The 26,731-nt window shown below is 38.2% G+C and overlaps 1 protein-coding gene across 1 annotated transcript in view; it reads right to left on the bottom strand.

Moving 5' to 3' along the window:
• LOC306859891 (excitatory amino acid transporter 5-like) overlaps positions 1 to 26,731 on the bottom strand; it is a 61,313-nt gene that overhangs the window by 14,968 nt on the left and 19,614 nt on the right. Inside the window, exons 2-3 of the mRNA XM_079401288.1 lie at positions 24,994 to 25,073; positions 5,090 to 5,305 (exon numbers count right to left, since the gene is read on the bottom strand). Of these exons, the coding sequence (XP_079257414.1) occupies positions 5,090 to 5,305; positions 24,994 to 25,073 (296 nt within the window). The remainder of the gene's footprint in view (positions 1 to 5,089; positions 5,306 to 24,993; positions 25,074 to 26,731) is intronic.

Raw genomic sequence — 26,731 nt, 5'->3', positions numbered from 1 at the left:
AGACAATGTCCTGTGTCAATATCTGATTGAGTTTCTTACGGGTGGATGCTGGAATAATTCAGTATGCTGTTAGTTTGGGTCTACATAAATAAAGCTGGCCCAGCTCATGTGGTCTTTTCACACTGAGGCATAAAGCACTGTTATTGTTGCAGGAAAATAGCCAAACCCAGTGAGATTTTCCTCTTATGCTTTAATGGAATTTAAAGTAAATGTTTATAACCAACTCTCAGTTCCACAATCCAAGACTGTCAGCATACTGCACATCTGAAAATAGACGCTATACAGTAGCGCACAGCTGCAATGGATTTCAAGAAATATTTTAATGGAAAATATCTGTGTGAATACATTTTGCATCTGTGTGTGTGTTTGTGCAACATTTTATTTTATTTTTTTTTTTTTTTGCACATGCACGTTGTTATTTCCCCAGGGAAAATAGCTTTGCCTGTGCAATATATTTTTTTCATGCATGCAAGATTTCCAAAAGGAAAGTAGCTCCACATGCATTTTGCATTTCTTTGTTAATTCTGTGCATTACTTTTTTTGTGCATGAAATTTGTTTTATTTCATAATGGAAAATATCTGTGCTTATGCATTTTGCATCAGTTTATGGTCGTTCATTAAGTTTATGTTCATTCATTTTTTGTGCACACAGGTTTTTATTTCTTTGTTTTGATTTTTCTGTGCAACGATATAAAGACCAACATGTGCATGTTAGATGTATACTTGACACTTTCATTGTCATGCTTCTCTAGCAATTAAAATGAGTAAGTAGTGTTTTTGGCAGGCTTTGTAGCTTTTCTACATCATTAGTGCACAAAATATGTACCAACTACACTAAGTGATCAATATTCAGAATCAATGAGTTCACTAATAATTTACCTTAAAAGACCTTTCCTATCCTTTCCTTTCCTCATTGAGTATTTTGTTTGCGAACTTCCAGACACATTTTTCGCCAAGTAACTTGGAATTAATGTGCTATTGAATATCGGTGTCTCTAACCGAGCTCAATATCTCATCTTGAGGTGGTTTGAGTCATTCTCTGCTCTCAGTCAAGCAGCTTCATCAGTGCACATGCTAATGTTTTCCGTCAGCACACATATTCTCTGGGTAATAAGCTTTTAGAGAAAGTGAAGGACAGTTGATGTTATTATTAAGCTGGTCTTCGTTCTAATGAACTCACTGGTCTGTATGAGGTCATGAAGCATGAGATGTTGTACTAAATTTGGAAGCAGTGAAGATGAACATTCATAGAATGTTTGAGTGTTAATTGTGGTAATTTTACTTACAAAGCCATGGACTAAACACATCTGTAAGCTGTGCAATTACTGAATGAGCACTGCGATTCACTCTACTGCACCGTAAAACATGATATTTTTTTGTAGCTGAAAATAATAGCATACATACTATTACTATTTTCTGTCTTTAAGTTTTATTTTTAAAATAAATTTTATGTAAGGCACAATTACCATTGTGTTCGAAATGTGCTATATGAATTCATTTGACTAAATTTAGTTTAAAATGTATTTAAAAATTCAATTTAATTGGCAAACGTTTAAAAGAAAATACTATTGCAGTCTTTCTACTTCTACTTCAAAATTTCATGTTTAATTCAATGAGTTATTTGCTCGTTCTAAATAGTTTTTATTGTTAATACTGTTTTGAATATTTCAAGATTATTTTCAAAATAATTTATATAGAATAAAATACTATATTATCTAAAATACAACAAAATACTGAAATGTGAAATGAAGTTTGCTATACAAATTGTACATTTATTTAAAATGTAATTCTTCTTTATACTTAGTTATATTTAATTCAATGTGTTACTTGCCATTTCTTTGAATCTTTTCACACCAAAATCCAAAATTCCACAAATATTTTTCAGTGTGATTGCATTATATCATGTTATTGTGTTCTTCCCTTCAATTATTTGTTTTTAATCAGTTTAAATCAATATTAAATTTTTTGATTAGTTAAATCCTTTTTTCTTTAAATCGCTTTGAATTACCATTGTGTACGAAATGTGCATAATTTAATTTAATTCAATTTAATTCAATTTTTTTCCTGATCTTGTCTATCCATACTTATAAAACTTTCATGAGATCAATCGAGTTTTGAAAGACAAAATTCTCATTTCTTATTTTCAGCAAAAACTGACCCTTCATTAAGCTCCGCCCCTTGGTTACTGTTGCTAACTAACTCAGACTTTACGGAATATACAACGCTAGCTCGCGACTAATTCGTATGTATTTGTGTTTACAAATTCATACGAATTGTGCAATTCGTAAAATACGTACAATTTAGCAAAAATCGTATAAATTTGTACGAGTGAGGTCGTATGAATTAGCCAGCTCGTAAAATATGTATGAATTGCTGTGAGCCCGGGCTGGAATATATGTGCTTGTTAAGTGGTAAAACTGATTGGCTATTGTTCTTGTGCGGGCTGGAACAAACTGTGACATTGCAATGCATTTTTATCAGTCATTTTCATTAAAAAAAACATTAAACCAAAAAATTCCTGCTATCAGACCACATGAGGCTTTTGACTGTATTGAGGGTCTTTTAAATGGCGTTGAACACACACACAACAATTATATTTCGAATGAAATGACCTTCAGCTGATGGAGTTTAATTTGAGTAATGAAACAGCTGATTTTAGTTACATGGCTTCCTTGAGGCAGAAATAATGGCTGCATTTGCTTCCAGCAGGGTTCATAATTCACAGCTTCCTCGCCACAGAGAATTTGCTAGATATACTAATGCACTTAATGGTCGATTTAAAGGAACACTCCACTTTTTTTGGTAATAGGCCTAGACAACTCCCCTAGAGTTAAACAGTTGAGTTTTACCGTTTTTGAATCCATTCAGCCGATCTCCAGGTCTGGCGGTAGCACTTTTAGCTTAGCTTAGCATAGATCATTGAATCGGATTAGACCATTAGCATTTGGTCATCAAAAATTACTAAAGAGGTTCGATAATTTTCCTATTTAAAACTTGACTCTTCTGTAGTTACATCGTGCACTAAGGCTGACGGAAAATGAAAAGTTGCGATTTTCTAGGCTGATATGGCTAGGAACTATATTCTCGTTCCGGCGTAATAATCAAGGAATATTGCTGCCGTACCATGAGTGCAGCAGTCGCTGTGATATTACGCAGCGCCTGAAAGTAGTCCCCAGCTAGGTAACTAGTTATTATAGAGCTGTCGGTAAAACTGATCGTATTTGAGAAACGAAAAACAAACAAAAACTGTACAAACACTGAAAAGCAAAACACAGTAGCTGCCATATGCGGCACCATCTTTGTTCATGTATAGTTCCTAGCCATATCAGCCTAGAAAATCGCAACTTTTAATTTTCCGTCGGTCTCACCATGTAACTACAGAAGAGTCAAGTTTTAAATAGGATAATTATTGAAACTCTTTAGTCATTTTTAAGCGAGATGCTAATGGTCTAATCTGATTCAATGATCTATGCTAAGCTAAGCTAAAAGTGTTACTGCCAGACCCGGAGATTGGCTGAATGGATTCAAAAACGGTAAAACTCAACCGTTTAACTCTTGGGGACTTGTAAAATGAGCCTTTTTCTAAAAAAAGTGGGGTGTTCCTTTAAGCAACAAACATGCATTAGCAGGAATGACACAAATATTGTGTAATGTTGAAGACAGTCAATATTGTGTTTGTCATTAGTGGAATATATATATAGTTATCTTTATTATTATCCATTAGTTGTTTTCCAGTCGTTGTGCACAAGCCCTAGACGTGTGTTTGTGACTGATTTCAAACGCTCAAGTGCTCTCAGACAGGTCTTGTGAGATTATGACTGCAATACCTTCAATCTAAACACAATCAGCTCGGCTGGAGATTGTGTTCGTGATGATGGTTCATTGTGATTTATTACTGACCAGCCCGATAGTTACTAGTAATTCATAAATCAAAATCTGTTTTTATTGGCAGATATTATTTATGATGGAAAAGACACTAATATCATGAGCTGTGTTGATTGACTCACTTCTCACAAACTCCTTTTGTGATCCATAGACTGAAACCAGTTTTATTTTTGTATCATTGACATACTGTTTGTATCATTTACTGTTAATTTGTTTCTTATGCATCTGTTTTGATTATGATTTCTAATTTGAACTACTCTGAATACATTTTTAGACTCATTGAGATACTATTATAGTTTTTATCAAATTTTAATTATTATTAAAATCATATAAATCGTTACTTTCATTGCTATTTTTCTTATACAGTTTTCATATACACCTATTTTGATTGATTATTGAATGTGAAATATGATGGAATTTGAAGTTTTGTTTTAGTATCATTGAGATGCTATTATAGTTGTCGTTAATATAAAATAAATAAAAAGAAAACAGAATAGATTTTGATTATCATTATTTTTTTTAATTTGATAATTTTATTTTAGAATCACTGAGATGCAATTAATTTTTTTTTTTTTAGTATTTTTGTCTTTTGAAACCTTATTTGTTTTTAAGGCATGTAAAATGTATTAAAAACATATAATTTCTTTACATTTATTTTCTTATATACCGGTTTTGTTTGATTATTTCTAATAACTATTTGTCCATTGTGTATAAAATTTGATAATGAAATGAAATTAAAATGAGTTCAAATTAAAATGTTTTATTTTTTAGTGTCATTGATATTTAAATTTTTCTTAATATGTTTGTTTGTATATTTTCTGTTTTCACTTTAACTGTAATTCAATTTAGTTCAAGTTTTGGTGATTTTGTTGTGTTTTATAATTTTTATGATTTTTTTCCTCTCAATATGTTGATTTTTTTATGAGTTTTTATTAACTTTTATTTTCTAGTTTGTTTATGTATTATTAGTTTACAATGAACAATATTGCTTTAGATTTTGTTTTAGTTTATTTTAATTAAAGTTTACTTTACTTCAAGAAACAAATTTAATTTATTGATTAATGTATTTGTTTGTTTACTTTCTAATTGGTTTTAATTTTAGTTAACTATAATGATAAGCCTGTTTGTAACACAAGGATGAGTAAAACGACTCATTTCTAGTGTTGTGTCTCTGTTTTCTGGAGGATGATGAGGACCGTCTGACCGTATGAGATCCAGGAGAGCGTCAGCCGAGCTCATGATGGGTTTCCCGCTGTCCTCAGAGTCCTCTTTCTGTGCCATTCCACCTGGATGGATGATTAACACCATGACGATCCCCACCACCACAGCCAGGAATGTGGTCCACAGGTAGTAAGAGACGGTGATGAGACCCAGCCGACTGGAGCACTTGGCATCCAGCGCAGCCAGACCTGACATCAGACTGATGGACAGCAGACAGAGACATGTTTGGATTAGACAAAATGTTTTCAAGCATCAGAACAATAACAGTTTAACAGAGCTTTAATTTGAGTTTTTTCCCCTAAACATTAGAATGTGTCCTGTGTAATTGTATTATATCTGAGAAAAAATAATGACTATCATACATTTTTGACCATGATTAGAACAAAATGTCATTCAGTGTAATAATAGCTCATATACCAAGAAAATCTAGTCAGGAATATTTAAACAAGAATCATTAGATGACATTGAAAGTCTCTATTAAGGATCACAGTGCAGCCCCCAAAACTCATTGAATGTAAATGTATAGCTTTACCAACCTTTGCTGCTGTCCTTCAGATCTTTAGGTTTTACCCATTTGTCAGCAAGCAGTTTTAATAATTTAAAATGTAATAAAATGATATATATACAGTATATACATACATATATATACATATATATATATTTGATCAAAAAATGCAAATTAAACAGTAATACTGTGAAATATTATTGCAATTTCAAATATGTGTTTTTGAATATATGTTAATATGTAATTGATTGCTATGATCAAAGCTGAATTTTCAGCATAATTACTCCAATCACACGATCCTTCAGAAATCATTCTAATATGCTGATTTGCTGCTCAACGTTTCTGATTATTATCAATGTTGAAAACGGATGTGCTGCTTCATATTCTTGTGGAAACCGTGATACATTTTTGATACAAAAGAAAAGCATTAATTTATAGGATTCTTTGTTAAATTATAAATGCCCTTACTGCCAATTTGGCAGTAAGGGCAATTTGATGCATCCTTGCTAAAAATAAATATATATATATTTTTAAATATATACTATTATATATTAATTTAATACATTTTTAAATTTGATCTCTCAGGGCCTTTGAACTGGACTTCTTCAGGAGCCTATAAAAAGCCCAGCGTTGTGGTCCACACGCGCTCATCTCTCTGCGAACAGAGCTAAATCTCACTACAGCACGAGCAGTCCGTCAGTCAGTTAGTCAGTCATCCACACAACAACTGACAGATTAACGTGAAAGAGAGAGAGAGAGAGAGAGAGAAGGTGCCCTCTAAACAGCTGCTCCATCAGCCACAGATTACATATTAATGACTGCAGCTGAAATATTGCTTTTTCTCATTCACGTGATTTCCTTTCCCTGCAGTGAATGGCTTCAGGTTTGATGATTTTGAGTACAGTAATGTTTTGATACAGTCGAACAGTTACAGATGCGGATGTTGAACTGTGAGGAGAAAGTGAAATTGATATTATGGTCTCGCCTTTAATATCTATATTTTATATTTTATCCTTTGACTTGGACTAGTAAGAAACCTAGCAACTGCATAGCAACATCTTGACTTCTGCATGACCAGATGATACACTTTCAACCTTACTACACATCTCAGTTATGTTTAATTTTCATATATATTTTGTCCTGCTTTGCTTAATTACTAAATAAAGTCACACACGAGTCAATAGTTGTCATACAGTAGGAATATTGAAATAAATGAATGTGGATCACAGCAGACACCATTTTTTTGTCTTTTTTTTGTGTATTGCAGCTGCAGTCGAGTGTTTGTGTCAGACATAAAACACACATGCAAACAAAAGAGCTATTGACCTAAACAACAGAACAACAAAACCTAATCTCTGATGTAAAATTGAACCTAAAACACTATTTCAATGCTGTTTATCCACTTTTTTAATGGCATTGGTTCCATATGTATTTTACACATTAATCCTTCAGTAAAAAATCAAAGCCATAAGCAAAAGCAACCAGCTCCGAGAAGAATCACTGCTTAACACACTTTGATTTAAAGTACAAAGTATCTGAAAATCAGAAGTAAAGACAAACGTACAAATCATTTTTTATGAAAAGAATGAACTTGTCATCCCATGAATCATTTCGAGCGATGTACGCTATTGATCAAAAGTTTGGAATAATTAAGAATTTTTTATGTTTTTGAATGAAGTCTCATATGTCCACCAAGGCTGCATTTATAATTAATACTTATTTTCAGCAAGGACACATTAATTTGCTAAAAAGTAACAGTAAAACGTCTGTATTGCAAAATATTACTTTTTCAAAGAATGCTGTTCTTGAATTTATATTCATCAAATACTCCTAAAAAATACATGTATATATATATATCAGCTTCCATAAAATATGAAGCAGCACAACTGTTGTCAACATTGATAATAATCAGAAATGTTTCTTGAGCAGCAAATCAGCGTAGTAGAATGATTCTGAAGGATCATGTGACACATTCAAGACTGGAGTAATGATGCTAAAGGGGGTAAATTATGAGGCATAAATTATGAGGCATAAATTAGTAATTGCGAGAAAAAAAGTCAGAATTGGAAGATCAGTTTTTTTTTTATTATTATTATTCCTTGGTGGAAATAACTCTCAATTTTAAAATTTGACTTGAGAGATATAAACTCTGAATTTCAAGGAAAATAACAGAGAAAAAGTCCCAATTAATATATTTATTTTTTATTTAATGGCAGAATAGGCTTTCATAACAGACTGCTGTGTTTTATAAGTGTAAATTAACGTTGCATTTGCAATTCCTGTAGGATCGGCACTGAGACCGTGACCTTCTCATACTGATGCTAACATGGCACAGCTGATGTCAGGTCAGTGTAAATGGGCATGTTTGCATGCTGTCCATCCTCTTGTTCAAGGTTGTGACCCTGATGAGCATTGTGGGTAATCCGTATCCAGCGGCAGTGATGTTTCAATCTGGACTTGCGTGCTGATGGATTTATTAAGGAAATATCAAATCTCTTTCTCTTGCCCTTTATCCGCTCCTGTTTACAGTGTGAGTTTAGACCCTCGCCGTCCCATATCAGTGGAGAGGAAACAATCATCATCAGAAATAGTTAATGTTTATTCTTAATATCAGAACTAGCATTATAATCTCCATGAATGGATGCACAGTGCACTGTAGTGCCAAAAATTATTTGGGCACTTAAGTCACACTTCAAAATACATGATTATCAGTGCATTAGATGATAACTTGTCAAAATGAGTGGCATTTATTTTAACGGAACACTGTACAAGCAATTTTTAAGCAAAACACTTACCAAAAAGAAATTCACTGGCTTTGAATAAAACTATAAATGTAGTGTACAAAACGCAATGCGATGAAGTTCCATAATTTTTAAGTCTTCAAACAATTGCTCCGCCATGACAAAAGTAGGAGGCGAGTCTTGCAGCAATGTGAAGAATGTCACGCATATCACCGTATACATTGTTGAACAAAACAAAGTCTAAATTAAATTAATTTGCATAGCTAGAAGTGTTTGTGCACTTGTATAACTTATTTCCCGGGCCTAAGTTTTGATGCATTGCAACATTCCGCTTTCAAGGTCTAAAACAATAGAGTTATACAGTTATACTGTAACACTTGATGGCTGCTCTGTCAATTCTTCGTCATCAGTTAGGAAACTAGGTGTTATTTGATAGCAATCTTTCCTTCGAAAACCATGTTTCAAACATTTGTAAAACCACATTTTTCCTTTTCAAAAATATATATTAATTACGACTCAATGGCAAATGCAGAAACATTGATTCATGCATTGATTGTAATGCTTTATTGGGTGGTTGTTCTGCATGCTTAATAAACAAACTCCAGCTGGTCCAAAATGCAACAGCTGGAGTTCTTACTAGAACCAGGAATTATGAACATAATAGCCCGGTTCTGTCAACACTGCACTGGCTCTAAAAAATCTTGCTAATTACCTATAAAGCCCTGAATGGTTTGACTCTTATTGCATTATAGACATTCATGTCTGCTATGATCTCAAAACTCTGGCCATTTGATAATACCTAGAATATTAAAATCAACTGCTGGCGGCAGTTTTTCCTTTTCCTATTTAGCGCCCAAACTCTGGAACAATCTACCTAACACTGTTCGGGAGGCAGACACACTCTATCAGTTTAAATATGGATTTCACAAGTTCGCCTGCCCACTCAATCCTGCTAGATAAAGGTAAACGAACCTGGCTTGTTGTCCAGAAGGAGATTCAAGATTTTTTATTTGTCACATACACAATTATACCGAGTATAACCAGCAGTGAAATGTATGTCAGGTCCGCTCCAAGGACAGTGCAATTATAAAGTATACAAATATTAAGAAAAAGAAAAGTAGAAAAAATAAAAGAATAAAATAAAAAGATAAAAAATATAAATATAAATGTGCAGGTCAGTATGTTGTTGACTTAAATAGTAATAAGAGGAATGTGCAAAAAGTATGTGCAAAAAGTTGTACAGGGTATTTAAATAGCAGCAATATGAGGTAGAAAAAATTATGAATAGCTTATTGATATAGTGATATTTATATGGAGTCATGTGATGTTATGACACAGAGTTAGAGTTTAGGAGCCTGATGGCCTGGGGGAAGAAGCTCCTCCTAAGTCTCTCAGTTTTTGCCATCAGGCTACGGAAGCGCTTACCAGATGGAAGCAAAGCGAATAGTCGGTTACCAGGATGATTTGAGTGCTTGATGATTTTGACAGCTCTACTTTTGCAGCGTTTGAGGTAGATGTCTTGCACAGAGGGGAGAGCAGACCCTGAGATGCGCTCAGCTAAGCGCACAACTCTCTGTAGTGCTTTGCAGTCCTGATTGGAGCTGTTTCCATACCACACTGAGATGCACTTTCTCAGGTCCCTGAATAGAAAGTTTTCAGGATTGCTGGTGAGACCCTGAATTTCCTCAGCTGTCGCAGATGGTACAGTCTTTGCCTGGCTTTCTTGACCTGTGTTTGGATGTGTGTAGTCCAAGTCAGGTTCTCGGAGATGTTTACACCGAGGTACTTGAAGTTACTCACCCTCTCCACAGGGGTCCCACTGATCATAAGAGGAGTGTAGGGCTGCTGCTGTCTCTTCCTATAGTCCAAGGGGGAAGTCGTGGCCTAATGGTTAGAGAGTCGGACTCGTAATCCAAAGGTTGTGGGTTCGAGTCTTGGGCCGGCAGGGATTGTAGGTGGGGGGAGTGAATGTCCAGCGCTCTCTCCACCCTCAATACCACGACTGAGGTGCCCTTGAGCAAGGCACCGAACCCCCAACTGCTCTGCGGGCGCCGCAGCATAAAATGGCTGCCCACTGCTCCGGGTGTGTGTGTTCACGGTGTGTGTGTGTTCACTGCTGTGTGTGTGCACGTTGGATGGGTTAAATGCAGAGCACGAATTCCGAGTATGGGTCACCATACTTGGCAGTATGTCACTTCACTTCACTTCACTTCATGATCAGCTCTTTAGTTTTGCTCACATTCAGAGAGAGACAGTTGTCCTGGCACCATGATGTGAGTCTCTCTACTTCATCCAAGTATGCGGTCTCATCGTTGTTGGAGATGAGGCCCAGAACCACAGTATCATCAGCGAATTTGACAATAGATGTGGAGCTGTGAGAGGACACGGAGTCATGCGTGTAGAGAGAGTAGAGCAGGGGACTCAGGACACAGCCCTGTGGGGCTCCTATGTTCAGAGTGATGAAGTTTGAGGTGAACTGGCCAACTTTCACCACTTGAGGTCTGCCGGTGAGGAAGTCTTGAATCCAGTCACAGAGTGAGGAGTTTAGGCCGAGGTCTGTGAGTTTGGAGGCCAGCTTCATGGGGACTATAGTGTTGAAAGCTGAACTATAGCCTTACATAATTCCCATTGTTGCTGTCCAAGTGTGTGAGGGAAGAGTGGAGGACGTGAGAGATGGCATCGTCAGTGGATCTATTTGGGCGATAGGCAAACTGAAGAGGGTCCAAAGTATCAGGTATGGAGGAGCAAATATGGCTCTTAACAAGTCTCTCAAAAACCTTCATGACTATAGATGTGAGGGCAACTGCGCGATAGTCATTCAGGCAAGAGGGTTTATTGTTCTTTGGCACAGGGATAATGACAGATTTTTTGAATGAGGTGGGAACCACGGAGGTAGCAAGGGACTCATTAAAGATAGAAGTGAACAAACCAGCGAGCTGATCGGCGCAGGACCTCAGAACACGGCCGGTTATCCCATCAGGTCCGGCTGCTTTCCTGACGTTAACTTTCTTTAGCGCCCTCCGAACCTCATCCTCTGACACGGTGATTACAGGATCATCGTTGCTCTGCCTGCTGCTACCTGACGCGCTGGTCGGCAGAGACGCGCCGCCACTGTTGCAATCGAAGCGGCCGTAGAAGATGTTTAACTCGTCGGCCAGCAACGGATCTGCTCTCACCTCAGCGGAGGATTTGTTTCCAAAGGCACAGATGGTCCTCAGTCCCTGCCACATCCGTCGAGAGTCATTGAGCTGGAAATGAGACTCAATTCTCTCTTTGTATCGGTGTTTGGCGGCTCTTACTGCGCGTCGGAGAGCATAGCACGATGCTTTGTACTCGCTCATATTCCCGGTCAGAAGAGCCTCATTGTAAGCTGCAGTGCGTGTGTTAACCGCAGCACGGATTATTACAGTTACAGTTATTGTTTCTGTAGCTTGCTCAGTTAGCGTGTTTACAAAGCTCAATGCTACATCCGTGAACTTGCTGACGTCAGAAGAACTCGCCCGGAACATGTCCCAGTCAACGTCATCATGAGCCACCTGCAGCATAGCCTCTGAGTGGGAGGACCAGCGTGTCACTACTCTCTGCACCGGAGGATCCTGAACGACCCTTTGTTTGTATTCCGGTATTAGGAAAATGGCGGCATGGTCCGATTTGCCAAAAGCCGGTAGTGAGCGGGCTTTGTAGGCATTCTTGAACTGAGTGTAGCAATGATCCAGTGTGTTTGGTCCTCTAGTTGGACAGGATACATTCTTCGGCATGACCTGCTTGAGATTGGCTTTGTTAAAGTCTCTCGCGATGATAAAGGCAGCGTCAGGATGTTTGTTAATGTAGCCGCTGAGCACATCGTGAAGCTTAGGCAAAGCCAAGCCGGTGTCTGCCTGTGGTGGAATGTACACAGCAGTGACAATGATGAATCTCTCAGAAGTAAAGATGAGCAGAGGCTCTCCAATATGTGAAAGAATGAATAAAAAGATAGTGGAATACTTTAAAAACAACGTTCCTCAACGTCAAATTGCAAAGTCTTTACAAATCTCATCATCTACAATGCATAACATCATCAAAAGTTTCAGAGAAACTGGATAAATCTCTGTACGTAAGGGACAGGCCGAATACCTTTGTTGGATGCCCGTGGTCTTCAGGCCCTCAGACGACACTGCATCACTCATCGGCATGATTCTGTCATTGACATTACTAAATGGGCCCAGGAATACTTCCAGAAACCACTGTCGGTAAACACAATCTGCCGTGCTATCTGCAGATGCCAACTAAAGCTCTATCATGCAAAAGGGAAGCCATATGTGAAAATGGTCCAGAAGCGCCGTTGTGTCCTGTGGGCCAAGGCTCATTTAAAATGGACTGAAAGTGGAAAAGTGTTGTATGGTCAGACGAGTCCTAATTTGACATTTTTGTTGGAAATCAAGGACGCCATGTCCTCCGGTCTAAAGAGGAGGGAGACCTTCCAGCATGTCATCAGCGTTCAGTTCAAAAGCCAGCATTTCTGATGGTATGGGGGTGCATAAGTGCATACGGTATGGGCAGCTTGTTTTGAAAGGCACTATGAATGCTAAAAAAGGTATATAACGTTTTTAAAGCAACATATGCACCCCTTCAGACGACATGTATTTCAGCAGGACAATGCAAAACCACATACTGCAGCTTTTACACCAGCATGGCTTCGTAGTAGAAGAGCCTGGGTGCTGAATGGCCTGCCTGCAGTCCAGATCTTTCACCTATAGAGAACATTTGGCACATCATTTAACGAAAAATACGTCAAAGATGACCACAAACTCTTCAGCAGCTGGAAACCTTTATCAGGCAAGAATGGGACCAAATTCCAGCACCAAAACTCCAGAAACTCATAACCTCGATACCCAGACATCTTCAAACTGCATTGAAAAGAAGAGGAGATGCTACACCATGGTAAACATGCCCCCATCCAAACTATTTTGAAACCTGTACCAGGCATCAAATTTGAAATTAGCTCATTTTGTGCATAAAATTGTAAAATTTCTCAAACATTTGTTTTGTTATCAATGTTCTATTGTGAATAAAATACTGGCTCATGTGATTTGAAAAGTCTTTTAGTTTTCATTTTATTCAAATTTGGGTTGTATTGCATGTTTCTGATGGATAAAAGGATTCAAGAGAAGATAAGATATTCACACGTTTCAGGGCAAAAAAGATGCCTTTCATGTCTCCTGTAAATGTCGCATCCCACAAATCTCCACAGAGAGCAATGCACATGGCCTCTTTCCTGTAAGAAAGAAAGCCTGGCCAACACACCTTCATCAGCATCATCTCGCAGTTAGCGGCTGATCGTACACCTCAGTGGGTCAACTTCAAAACAACAAATCCCCTCTGAAGCCCTGAGCCGCCTGACAGCCAGATCAGCGGCGTGACATGACCCGAGATTTAGCTTCCACACATATCTGCATACACACTCAAATGAAGCATGTGGCTGGGAAGACGGCCAGACAAACAGGACATCTGCCTTTATTTACTTCCCTATAAATTGTTTTGTGAACTGTGTTTAAGGTATTTCACTTTATTTATGTGAGTGTGTGTATATTGACTGGCACTGTTGGCAGTATATATAATTAAAAATTGTTACCTGTTAGATCATGTCTTGTATAAAAATAGGTAGGAAGTTACTGAGGTACACATAATTATCACATGTTATTGGAATGTGCCACCAAAACTGTGTTTTACAAAAGAAGATTTCATACTGGACCAACATAAGGGTGAGTAAATTGTGAACTGTAAGAATATTAGAATGATTTCTGAAGGAATGTGTGAAACTGAAGACTGGAGTAATGATGCTGAAAATTCAGCTTTGATCACATGAATAATTTGCATTTTAAATATATTAAAACAGAAAACAGTTACAGTATTTGAAAAAAAAAAAAAACTACAATATTACTGCACTTTTAATTAAATAAATGCAGCCTTGTTTAGCAGAAGAGACTTCTTTCAAAAACATAAAAAAAAATCTTAATGTTCATTGCAATGAATCATTGCAATATTTCATTATTTTATAGTGTCAGCACAATCACGTTGAATATATCATAATAAATATTCAATATATGTGTATTGTACGGTGGATAAGCCCAGCCTTGGTTGCATCCAGTGAGAATTAAACTTTGAACAACATACAATTCTTCTTTTAAGTCAGATCTTTTTAATCAGTCCATTGAGCCAGTTAACAGTCAGAATGATTCGTTTATTACTTCACACAGACTCAGTGACCAATAATTTTAATTGAAAAATGACATACATATTGGTCTGCTCCTCACATAAAGCCATCATATAATGAATGAGTTGCATGTACCATTATGATGATGCTTTGAGCTTTTTGCTATGAGCTTATGGGTCTTATTTAAAGCTTAAAATAATCAATTGTGTAGAAAATACTGACCATCGAATAGTATTCTGATTTTGTTGTGTGTGTGTGTGTGTGTGTGTGTGTGTGTGTGTGTATGTTTATGTATTGCACAGGGGAAATCTTAGATCAACATGAGTATGATACAAACGTTACAGATCTTATTTTTATGTGCACTCTGCCTGTGGTATAACTGTAGTGTGAACTGACCTGTGCAAATGGGTTTTCATTGTGAATCACAGCAGTGAGTGAGAGAAGATCTACAGCATGTCACCATTGTACAATCAAACTTGATTACATTTATCAATGCCAAACAACACAGATGCAGCACAAACCATTTACATGCAGCACTCATGGCAGCGACTGAGCTGAGGTTCACTGCAATGTCCAACCCCACTGGATCTATAGATGAATGAAATGATTTTGAATTTGTTCTCAATAGTTCCAGCACATTTCCTCTCATTGTTGAGGGCATATGCAGAATCATTCATAAGGTTTATCATATGCACTTCTATAGCAAGGCTTTGTGTGTTGAATAGATAACATGATTGGTGTGAATAATACAGAGCAAAGAAAAATGATTTAGTATCTTTCTCTGCTGTTTACTGACACTATCAGATCAAACCTTGAACTGAATTGAGCTGTATAAGGACACTTGTGTCTTCAAATTTGTGTGTGTGTGTGTGTGTATATATACACACACACAAGTATAAGTATATTAAATATATTACATTTTTATTTTGTTATGTTTTGTGCCAAATAGGCCTAAATTTCACTTTTAAGAACATGCGACTGCATTAGCATCTGATGTACTGAATGGAGAAAGACTGCCTGTTTACAAGACCAAAAGCCACTAGATTATGGAAATGCGTCATATCTGCGTGTTTTGATTAGACATGCTCAGCTGCCAAGAAGTTGAAATCAGATTTACGACAACAGTTACTGGCTTTCACAATGCCCTGGGAGATATTCTTCAATACCAGACTCAGAAAGAAATAATAAGAGACCTGGAATGTATTGCAGAATTTTCCAGATAAGGTTCTTGTTACTTGTGTACCTTACAGTGCACTATTATATATATATATATTTACAGCTTTGCTTTATTGTGCTCTAGCACAATACATTCAGTTATAAGTTCAGAATGGAATTCTACAATACTGCATTATTTTTTTTTTAAATGAAGTGTACAAAAGCACACATTTCAAACACTGTGACCTCACATGAAGTTATGATCTCATTAATCATGGTTGTTTAAAATCTAATTTTGTGTAAAATTGTCTTAACTTTTGCCACATGATTGAATAATCAGCCAAGATGATGTTAAATGTCAAGCCTGACATTATTTCTGATTCATCCATTACAATGGAGAGTAAAGGCCGTGTGCTTTTTGTATTGGTATACATCATTTAGTTTTTATATTTCTGCCTGTATCTTTTTCTATTTACAGTTTTCAGAGAAAACAAATTAAATTCTAGCTGTAAAGCAGCTCTGCATAAGATGCCATTATTGCATAAGATGCCTCAATTTAGTTGCTTCAGTTCATATCAATAATTATAATCATTTATGAAATGGTTTCAATTCAGCAGTACACAGCTTTACAGAAGACAATAGTGTTGTTATTCAGCTCAACTCAGTTCAGTGTTGATTCAATTCAGCTCAAATTTCATTCTCATCTAGCGTTAGTTCTGTCATATCAATGATATTACTGAATATTAATAGTCTTTTAAGAGAGAATTGTAAATTGCGCACACAGAATAAATTGCAATCTGAAGACTTGTAATGCATATTTAAAAGTAATCTGCAACTTTCTTAGTATTTAAAGCCCTCGAGCATTCGGTATTCCTTACAGATGGATAATTGACAGGGTCTTGCTTCATTGCTGCATAAGGTCAGACTGCTGGTAAATAGCCTGTTTTATAAAAACGATCTGTCCTTGTTGATCCATAATGTCAATTATCCACCAAATCCAAAGCTGAAACTTCATCAAGCAGCTATGAACACGCGTGCACGTCGTCTTCACATTGATTTTATAATTCATCTAATGCATCTGACGAATGTTCAGATGGGTAAAAATAATCTGGTTGGTCTTCTTCCATCCCTGTTTCATTGTAGACTAACAACAAGACAAAAGTGATGCAAAATTGACATAAACCAATTGCAAACACAGATGCTAATGGAAGCCAGGCTACCAAATCATCCTAAGATATTTTAAGGTCATTAAATTGAATACTCTGTGACTGAGACAGAAAAAATAGCAATTCAAACTCACATATTGTACATTTTAATGAAAGGTTAGATGTAAAGGGTCAAATGCCAAACTGTTCGGTTGGTTGCATGATAGAGCATCACTTTACATATTGATAATTCTGGTAAAAGTGTCTTTACTCACACTACTAACATTTGCAAATCAGTTATACATATTATAACCTAGTTAATTTAATTTAATTTAATTGGCTCCATTTAAATTATTTTTTACAAATTTAACTGTTCAAACACTTTAATGCTCTAACACTAACTATCTACCTAGCTAAATATTTTCTCAGCTGATTGATTATATTAAAAAATACACATTTTTATAAATTCTATGCTTAAACATGCAAATGAGGCATTATCTAATTAAATATTAACTATTTTTAGAACATAAATGTGAATGTTGGATAAAGCCAGGTTAAAAAATGCTTGTTTCTTTCTTTTTTTCTTTTTTGGACATAATAGAGTTAAAGGTTTTGACATATTTTGGATATCTCTTTTTATCACTAATCATATATGAACAAAACCCCTTTGTAAAAACCTTCAAAGTATATAGACAGGAATACAATTTTTAAGATAAAATCTAACCTTAAAATAAATAACACAAAGATTATTGGAGTACATTTTACAAGAAAATACTATTTCATTTTTTCTACTTCAAAAATTCAAAATGTTTAATTTAATGTTACTTGCTGTTCCTTTGTAACTGTTTTTTAAAATTCATTGTTTCTATATACCATTTTTTCAGTGCTCACAGCTTTTTTTTTTTTTTTTTTTTTTTTTTTGTGGGGAAGTTGTGGCCTAATGGTTAGAAAGTCGGACTTGTAATCCAAAGGTTGCAAGTTTGAGTCTCAGGTCCGGCAGGAATTGTAGGCAAACCCAGTTGAGCTGCCAGTGGAACGTGCTGAGCCCTCTACAAGGGGTGCACCAGCAGTTTCCTTGGCGCTCCTCCTGATGACCAGATGTCGATCGCTGCATTAGCAATGCCTGAGTCAGATCCAGAAATCACTGCTATGCTTTCCCGAGCCACTGAGAGGGTAGGGCTAGAGTGGAGATCTCCACAGTGTCCCGAGCCCTCGAGGTTGGACGACTGGTTTCTCGGGGTAGCTTGCGCTGGTTCTCAGCACCCTGCCCCAGTGCTTCTCTTCCCGGAGGTGCATGGGGAGCTTACCAGGTCGTGGACGGCACCTTTTACTGCCAGAAACTGCCCTGCTAGCTCCTCCTCCCTCACCACCCTCGATGGTGGTGCAGCTAGGGGGTATATGGGGGTCCCCCCGGTGGAGCGGTCGGTTGCGATGCAGTTGTATCCTAATACCGTCTCCACCCGGCAGAGCAAACTGTACCTCCTCTTCCGGGCCTGTAGGTACTCGTCTGGTCTGTCCGGCGATGCTTATGTGGCCTGTGGAGAAGCTGCCTCCACCTTACGCTACAGCGTTACTGCAGGTTCTTCAGGCTAAAACCACTGAGGGACAGGTACGAGAGTGGTCACGATCCGGAAGTTCTGAGAGCTTTGTACCGCTTCGTTCCGCTACAAGCGACGAAGGTCATTGCGCGGTCTCTGGGTCGTACGATGTCCACACTTGTGGTCCAGGACCGTCAACCCTGGCTGTGTCTGGTCGACATGGGGACGCCGACAAAGTTCAAGGTCCCTGTGTCCCAGACTGGCCTCTTTGGCGATGCAGTCAAGAACATGGCCCAGCAGTTCTCGGCTGCTCATGAGCAGACTGAGGCGATCCAACACATCCTGCTGCCTCCACCGGTCCGCCGGCTGCAGCGCCCCAGCCTGCTTGTCGCCGAGGGCGGCCCCCTGCGTCCATCCCCACTCCCGCACCGCATCCGCAGCAGCCTCCAGAAGCGGTGCCGTTGAGCTGGGCGTAGGAAGGCCGCCCCGCTCATCCTGGCCCCCATCAAACCTGGCAGTGAGCAGAAGAGCAAGAGGCCCCGGGACGGGCAACCCAGAGAGAAAGAGGACTGCTTCGGGAGGTGGTGGATACACCTCCCCTCCCCCCGAGGAGGGCTGGGTGGAGAATCTTTTTTCAAAAATCTCAACAAGAAGCGGTTGTTTCTGCCTATGGGTCCCAAGAGGGCATGTTCTGTCATTGACCTACAATCTCCTCTAATTTTCCATATGCACCTAAACGGGTGTTCATATGCGTAAGTGCTTCTGAACCTCCTTCGGGAAGGGTGGGCTTCTGCAGCGTCCGGCTCCAAGTGGAACGGGTACGTTTTCCCAGTGTTATCCAGTCTTACTGAGTGGGTAGTGCCATAGCAACAGTAACTGGTCTTCTGTGCTAAGCCCTGACCTGTGCCAAAAAATAGGGGCGCAGGAGGCTTCCACAGGACACTGGAAGGGGCAGTATCAGTGGCCCTTTGGTAGGGATCCCAATTCGTCGGTCACCGACGTGATAAAGAGTGACTGACTGATAGGGAAAGTCTTGGTTACGTATGTAACCCTCGTTCCCTGAAGGAGGGAACAGAGACGTCATGTCCTGTCCCGTCCCCACGGGTGCTGTACCACCGCTGAGAGGCCGGGTCACCGGTTCTGCTCCTCAGCGAAAACCTGAATATGCGCTGCACCTGCTGCCTACTTATACTCACGCTGTGATCAGCGGCAGCTGGATGCAATAATCGCATGCCAATGTGCATTGGCTCATTTAGTTACACTCGAAGTGGATTGGTCTCTCTAAGTGAGATCCCAATTCGTCGGTCAACGACGTGACGTCTCCGTTCCCTCCTTCAGGGAACGAGGGTTACATACGTAACCGAGACGTTTTCTCTCCAGTACATCACCAGTGTAAGCTTCATGGTGTAAACTTCTAACAGCACTCTCGTCAAAGAGTCCATAGTTTCAATACATTTTTAGCTTGATTTTATCTTGTGGTTATTTTGGGAAAAACAGAAGGGGGCGTTGTACCCCATGGCGGCGTTTTCTCCCACGCTGCCCTATATTTACCGTGTTACTTGCATGCATTTCTGTATCTGATATAGGGCCAGTTTTACTAACAATTTGTGCCAGTGCAAACCGTCTTTGGTCTTAAAATTGTACTGTCAGGTTTTACTAAAGACGCGCAGTGAAGAATTAGTGTTAGGAATGCATTTCATGTTGACTTTAAAGTCAGACACTTTTATGTCCCACTTGGAAATGGTTTTGTCCCACAAACTGGAACAAGAACATTACACTTTTTTAATTACGGTTCCTCAATTTAGGACAGAAACTCTTCAGACATTGATTAATTAACATCAAACCATAAGTTTTTAATGAGTTCTTCGGTCTACATGATTAAAACATTTCATAAGCTGAAGAGAATGCTGCACATAATTAAATTAAATCTCAGACAATAGAAACTGAATGTGTTAAACATGTTTATGGCTCTCCACATTATTTCTCTTTGACACATTAAAAGGTCATTTATCATGGAAAAAAAATGTGTGTGTGTGTGTGTTTAAAAGGCTTCATTCACTACAGTCAGTGATCAGATGAATACCAGGATGTGCTCTTCTTCTTAAGTACACTGGAAACTAAAAGGAAATAGGAAATATAGGCTGACAATTTAAGAGCTCTGCGCTTCCAGGAACTGAATAGGATGTTTTCAGAAATTGTGTGGACTAGCTCCTCTTTCCATTGCTGCCAGACCCTTCAACCCACTGCTGTGCAATTCACACTCCTCTCTGCATCAAATGGACCAATGTTTATGTTTTTGAATTGGACATTTCAAGTTTATGGCTGTTTTAAAGGGGTTATGAACTGAGAAATCAAAATTTCCTTGATCTTCTGACAAATAAGAGGTCACTGTACTATATAAATAAAACATATTCAGAACTTAAAACTTTCTCGTTAGTCTAAACACAGCTTTTATTGAAGCCGGTCTGCCAATACAACAGCTTGTGGTGTATAAAATAAAAATACCGCTCTATGATGTAATAGCATGGCTAAACACCGCCTCCTCAGAAGAAGATCAATGCCTGTTTAGCCCCGCCCACCAATTCTATATCATTGCCTGTTTAGCCCTGCCCACCGATGAATGTACGTAGTGTAAATAACGAGAGGCGACCGCAGGTCTACACAGAAACCAAATGATAAAGATGGCTCCAAAGACAACAAGAAGCTGTACAGGTTGCATTGTCTTCCTCCCAATGTTAGGAAAGAGTGGATGAACTTTGAGACCATGAATAAAATCCTCTTTCGCAAAGCTGCTGTGTCAAGGACGAAAATGAGGAAGGTAAAAAAAATCTGAGATTTTAAAAAAATCAATTTTGTCCCCTTTCCTGAACTCTTCAACATTATACAATGTTAGTCGTGTGCCCTCACCTTAAATGCTTTTCAACAAACTTTAATTTGTTGATGATTCAGCTAATGATTCTCACAGTATCTGCTGATATGAAAACCAGTGCAGACTTAAAATCTATAATTGATAGTCAAAAGTCAACATGACATTAAAATTCACCCTAGTTACTTTCTTAATCCGTGTTGTTGGCCGTACACAGCCTTCCTTCTGATACTGACATTAGGGAAGAGTGGATGAACTTTATTTTTATTGACTATCCAGACCTTGCCAGTAACAACTTGGTTCTTTGTTCACTTAATTTTACCGCGGATTTGTTTACAAACAAGACACAATTCAACACAGGGATTTCAACGCAGATTTTCAGAAAGACTGAAACTAAAAGACGATGCTGTGCCCACTATATTGGATCTGTCAGAAATGTCGCAACAGAAGTGTGAGTAACTGTTTTTATTATGTAGTCACTATTGTTTTATCTGTTATTACAGTTCGTTTGATATGTACTGAGTATTTATGCAGTTTTAATCTAAATAACAGCATCATCCATCTGTGAAAGATGTGCGCTGTCAAACAAACTGTACACAAATACACAACTGTTAGCCAATTACAGCAGAGGGCGTATACTTCAGAGTACAATCCACCACGCCCATTCAAACAGAGCGTTCTGATGAGGGGGGTTAAAAACAGGACAGAAAATAGCTTATTACCTCTAAATTTTTTTTTTTTATGTAAACATATTGATAACATTATAAGTGGCTTAGAGAACAGTACAAAATATAAAACAAAGGCAGTTCATGACCCTAAATACAACAAATAATCCTTTCCCATCTTTTTTAAAGATTTTTTGCATTCAAAATTTCCTAACAAGGGCAGACATATTGCTCTAAAACCATTGCACAAAAACTAGTGGCTGCTTATTTTTCCTGGGTTTTAGTGTGGAATATTGTTTATTTTTTGGCCTGTTTTGTCAGATCAGGTTGCTTACTTTTTAAGTGAGATGGCAGATAATTGCAATGTGAGTTTGCAATTAAGAATCCCCAAATGGGATTAAACATGGATCGTATCAGCCAGCAGCTAGTCTCAGCCTCAGACATCACACCCACAGATCGCTGGCTGAACGTCTCATGCATACAGCACACTTAGAACGCTTAGGAAACCTTTCAGGAGTTTCGAAGTCATCATCAGATTAGTTAGTTAATACAGGATTTATGGGAGATGTGTGTATTGCTTTCTTTAACATTCCACCTGGAAACAAAAATACCATGGCGCCAAACCCCTCACGAAAAAAGAAAGCCGTCGTGTTTACAACTGTGATGACGAGCGCTTATCAGGATCAAATAAACTCTGGATTTTCAAAAGTTTGTGAAAAATTTAAAGTTTGCAGCATAGAATCTTTACAATATGATTGGATGTTCAGTTTAGCAAATGAGTCAGTGCCTGAGGATTAAAGTGAAAGTCATAAAAACGATAAGTAAATGCAGGCGGCACAGACAGAGAGCTGTTGTAATGTTACTTGATCTTACCCAAGCATTCCATTATGCCAATATTTTCATAACAACATTAGCCGCTTAAAATGAAGAAAGTTATCAACATAACTGATATTCATAATGGTAAGCAAGCACTGCTTTGTTTACGTTTTGTATATCTTCGTATATCTCATATATCCTTGTTTCGGTTTCTCCTTTTAAATGACGAATATATTCTATTGATTGCTGCTGATGTAGACAGCTAATTCCGCTCATGCAGTCGCAGAACGCATGTGTTAGTTTGCAGTCGGCTGTAGTCTGTGCGGTGTGTTCAAATGCAACATTTTGGTCCAGACGCTGCCAACATGAATGATAACACCGTCTGCTTTTTCTCGCCGCCAGTTCTTTGGAGTCGGCCTTGTGTGTCCCACCCTTTTAACAGGCACTCAAGGTCGAGCAGACAGCGGCATTCAGCTAAGAGCGCAGCTAAGCCCAGGACTCTGATAGTGGACAACTCCATAATCAGAAACATCAGGAGCAGGACTACAGCTACATGCTGCTTTCCTCAAGCAACAGTTTCTAATGTGAACAGGGAACTTCAGAACATTCTAATGAAGCACAAGACTGCAAATCGAGTCATCATCCATGTGGGGAAGAATGATATTCAGAGAGATCAGTCAGAACTCCTTAAGAAGGATTTCGGTGAACTCCTTGAAACACTTCGAAGACTTAAAGTTCAGTCGTTCATCAGTGGACCACTCCCAGAAAGGGAAACTAACATGTTTTCATGGTTGCTTGGGCTAAATACATGGCTACAAAGAACCTGCAATATAAAAGAAGTGAACTTCATCGACAACTTTATTCTTTTCTGGGGCCATAGACAACTGTTTAAACTGGATGGCCTCCACCCAAACAAACTTCGTGCAAGTGTGCTAAAGGACTATATCTACTTCTCCCTCCATCATCCTTTAGTAGTTTGTGCCAATCCACTCAAACAGAATGGCATACATACACCTGGACAAAGTATGAATGGCCACAAGACTTCACATCAGCTCCCAAATCATCATGTGGTTGACACATCCCACAAGGACTCTGATAACACCACGCAGCCACAACAAGCACTGCTCATGGACACCATCCAGGCTGTGTCCTGCCCAAAGAGCTCATCACAGACAGACTGTGATGTATCAGAACAGCTCCGAGACTCAGCACCCAAAGACGACTTTCTGTAAAACAGCCAGGGAAGCCAGGACAACATATCACAGCTACCAGAAACACCAGAGCCACAGCCCTTCTCACCAGACACATTATCCCTCTCTCCAGCATCTCTGCTTCTAAGCTTCTCAGAGAAAATGGAGGAACGTGTATGCTGGGCCCAAACTCTCCCACTCTATTACTGCAAGCCTCCAGATATCAACTAAAAAACGGCGGGCCCCACAACCACCAAAACAAAAACAACTGATAACGGCTCTCAGTTATATGTGTTGGGTCTCCACTATAATAGCAGCAACATTCACTAATGTTTACAGAACAAATACCTGTAGCTTTCTCTATTTCTGTTTTATAATGTGCCTTCTCAGGCCGTAAGGCTGACCCATCTAATCTGTGGCCTATTATGTGTCAATATAAGATTGGTGTGGAAATAAAATGTATTACCATCAAGTTAACATTTTAAAACATTCGCTCACTAAAAATAAATCATTTCTATAATTTAATAACCACAAACAACCTAGATTTTTTGTTTCTTTACGAAAAATGGCTCGAAGACAGAGTGGACTATTGTAGTGGACTCCTCACCGGCCTTCCCAAGAAGACCATTAGACAGCTGCAGCTCATCCAGAACGCCACTGCCAGGATTCTGACTTGAACCAGAAATCTGAGCATATCACACCAGTCCTGTGCTGTGTCTGAACTCATTGCACTGTATTTAATGAATAATCATTTTTAGGTTTCTCTCCACCTTCAGTACCACGACTGAGGTGCCCTTGAGCAAGGCACCGAACCCCCAACTGCTCCTTGGGCGCCGCAGCATTGGCTGCTGACTGCTCCGGGTGTGTGTTCATGGTGTGTGTGTGTTCACTGCTGTTTGTGTGCACTTTGGATGGGTTAAATGCAGAGCACAAATTCCGAGTATGGGTAACCATACTTTGCCGTATGTCACGCTACTTTTTTCACTTTTTTTTAAACATTTTTTGAGCAGAAAATGAAGATATACAGATATAAAATTAGCTTGTTATCAACCAAGAGCAATATCGAGTCTTACCTGGACACAACCAGAGGCAAAATCAACATCTTCAACATCCTCATCAGCAGCTCTCCAGGAAACTGGAAGTATTTCACTTCCTAAGGTAGAAAAGAGACACGACATTCAACAAAATACTGACCAATCACTACTTTCAAAGAGAGAAATGTTGAAAATCAACATGTGAGAGAATTTCTGATATAGATTTGGCCTTTAGGTCTCTTTACCAGTTTTCTGAGAAAGATATTTTTGTAAAAGCCCTCAGGCTTTCTTTGGTTTAAAGTTGCCCGACAGTGCAGTTCAGTGGTCAGGGAGGTTTTGCTTTAATAGGAATGAAATGGCTGTCAGAAATCATGCTGAGGTTTTGACTTTTAACATTCTCAGAAATGAATTCTCACAAAAGCAATAAGGTTCCCACACAGAACTGAGAAATTATGTTCCGTGGCACAAATAGTCTAATCATTTATATGTTAGGGTGCCAAAATCAACACTTTAAAAAACAGCAAAGACTTGGGTAAAAAACAGAAAACCTTTATTGTTGCTTATTAATCACTAAAATATGAAATGCATGAGAAATTATAAAATTTAGGACATTTTAGTTTACTGGAAATTAAAGATTCATCTTCTGATTTATTATCATCCAAAATATTGCTGTTTCTTTGTCTAGTTTAGTTTCACAGTAGTAGTTGGTAGTTTTTTGGATCTCAGTTACTAGTCTGTTTCAGCTCTGAAAAGAAGTGTGGGAAACACATTTCATCCTTGCAAGACACAGCATTTCACTCTAACCAGATGTAAAAAGGCAGAGGATATGCAAAAAGCAATACATATTTACACTATAGGTACAAATAATGCTAGAGACTGTTTCATGATTTCTTTTGTAAAGGTACATTTGAGGTTTTCAAGACCTTTAAGTCAAAGTAAAGAAAAATTGTAAGGGGACACAAATAAATTCCAGAGTTTATGATTAAAACAGGAATAAATATCTGCCTATAGGTTTAGAAAAATTTCCTTATTTGTTTATTACACATATTTGTTCTTGTTTTTATGATTTTTTTATTTTTTTTTTGCATTGTATGCAACAATTAATGCTATGACCTTATGACTTTCAGCTCAGATTTAAAACCTTTTCAAGGCCTTAATTTGTGGAAGTGCAAACACAAACACTTTTTTAAAACACAAAGAACCAATGTTGTATCTAGTTTCTGAACACAACAAGTAGGTTAACTTCAGAAGCTCCAGAGAACAGCTGGAATCAGCAGATCTTGTCTCCCTTCATCTGCCCTCAGCACTGACTGCAGTCCGAAACTAAAGAAACTGCCTGGTGATAACGCCCAAATCTCTCCCTCTCTCTTAGTGGTTGGATGCTTGGCCTGTGGTCAGGACTCTGAGAAAGCCTCTTTGCTTTAAGCTCTGCTGGTTTTGTGTCGTGCTATGAGAGCAGAGGACTGCCAGAGCCGAGAAATTAATCATCTTAAAACTCAGAGCACCACACAGACTCATACACAGTCATAAAAATATTTCAGATTATTTTAAATTCAGTTTGGATGCTGGCTGATAAATGCAAATGTTTAAATATCTAAATGTCAATAATTGTTGTGCATACATTCACACAAAGGTCTAGGTGCAAATATGCATACCACAAACTGGCAAAGTGGAAAGGGAATGGATTTAATCAATGCAAATGGAGTTCATTTAATATAATTTTGCATTTCAAAGCAATAATTTGTCCTACAGAATCTCCCTGCTAGATACACATATT

Source organism: Barbus barbus (genome assembly GCF_936440315.1).
Source record: "Barbus barbus genome assembly, chromosome: 40".
NCBI lineage: Eukaryota > Metazoa > Chordata > Actinopteri > Cypriniformes > Cyprinidae > Barbus > Barbus barbus.
Note: the sequence above shows the minus strand (reverse complement) of the source record. Positions and strands in the feature narration are given on the sequence as shown.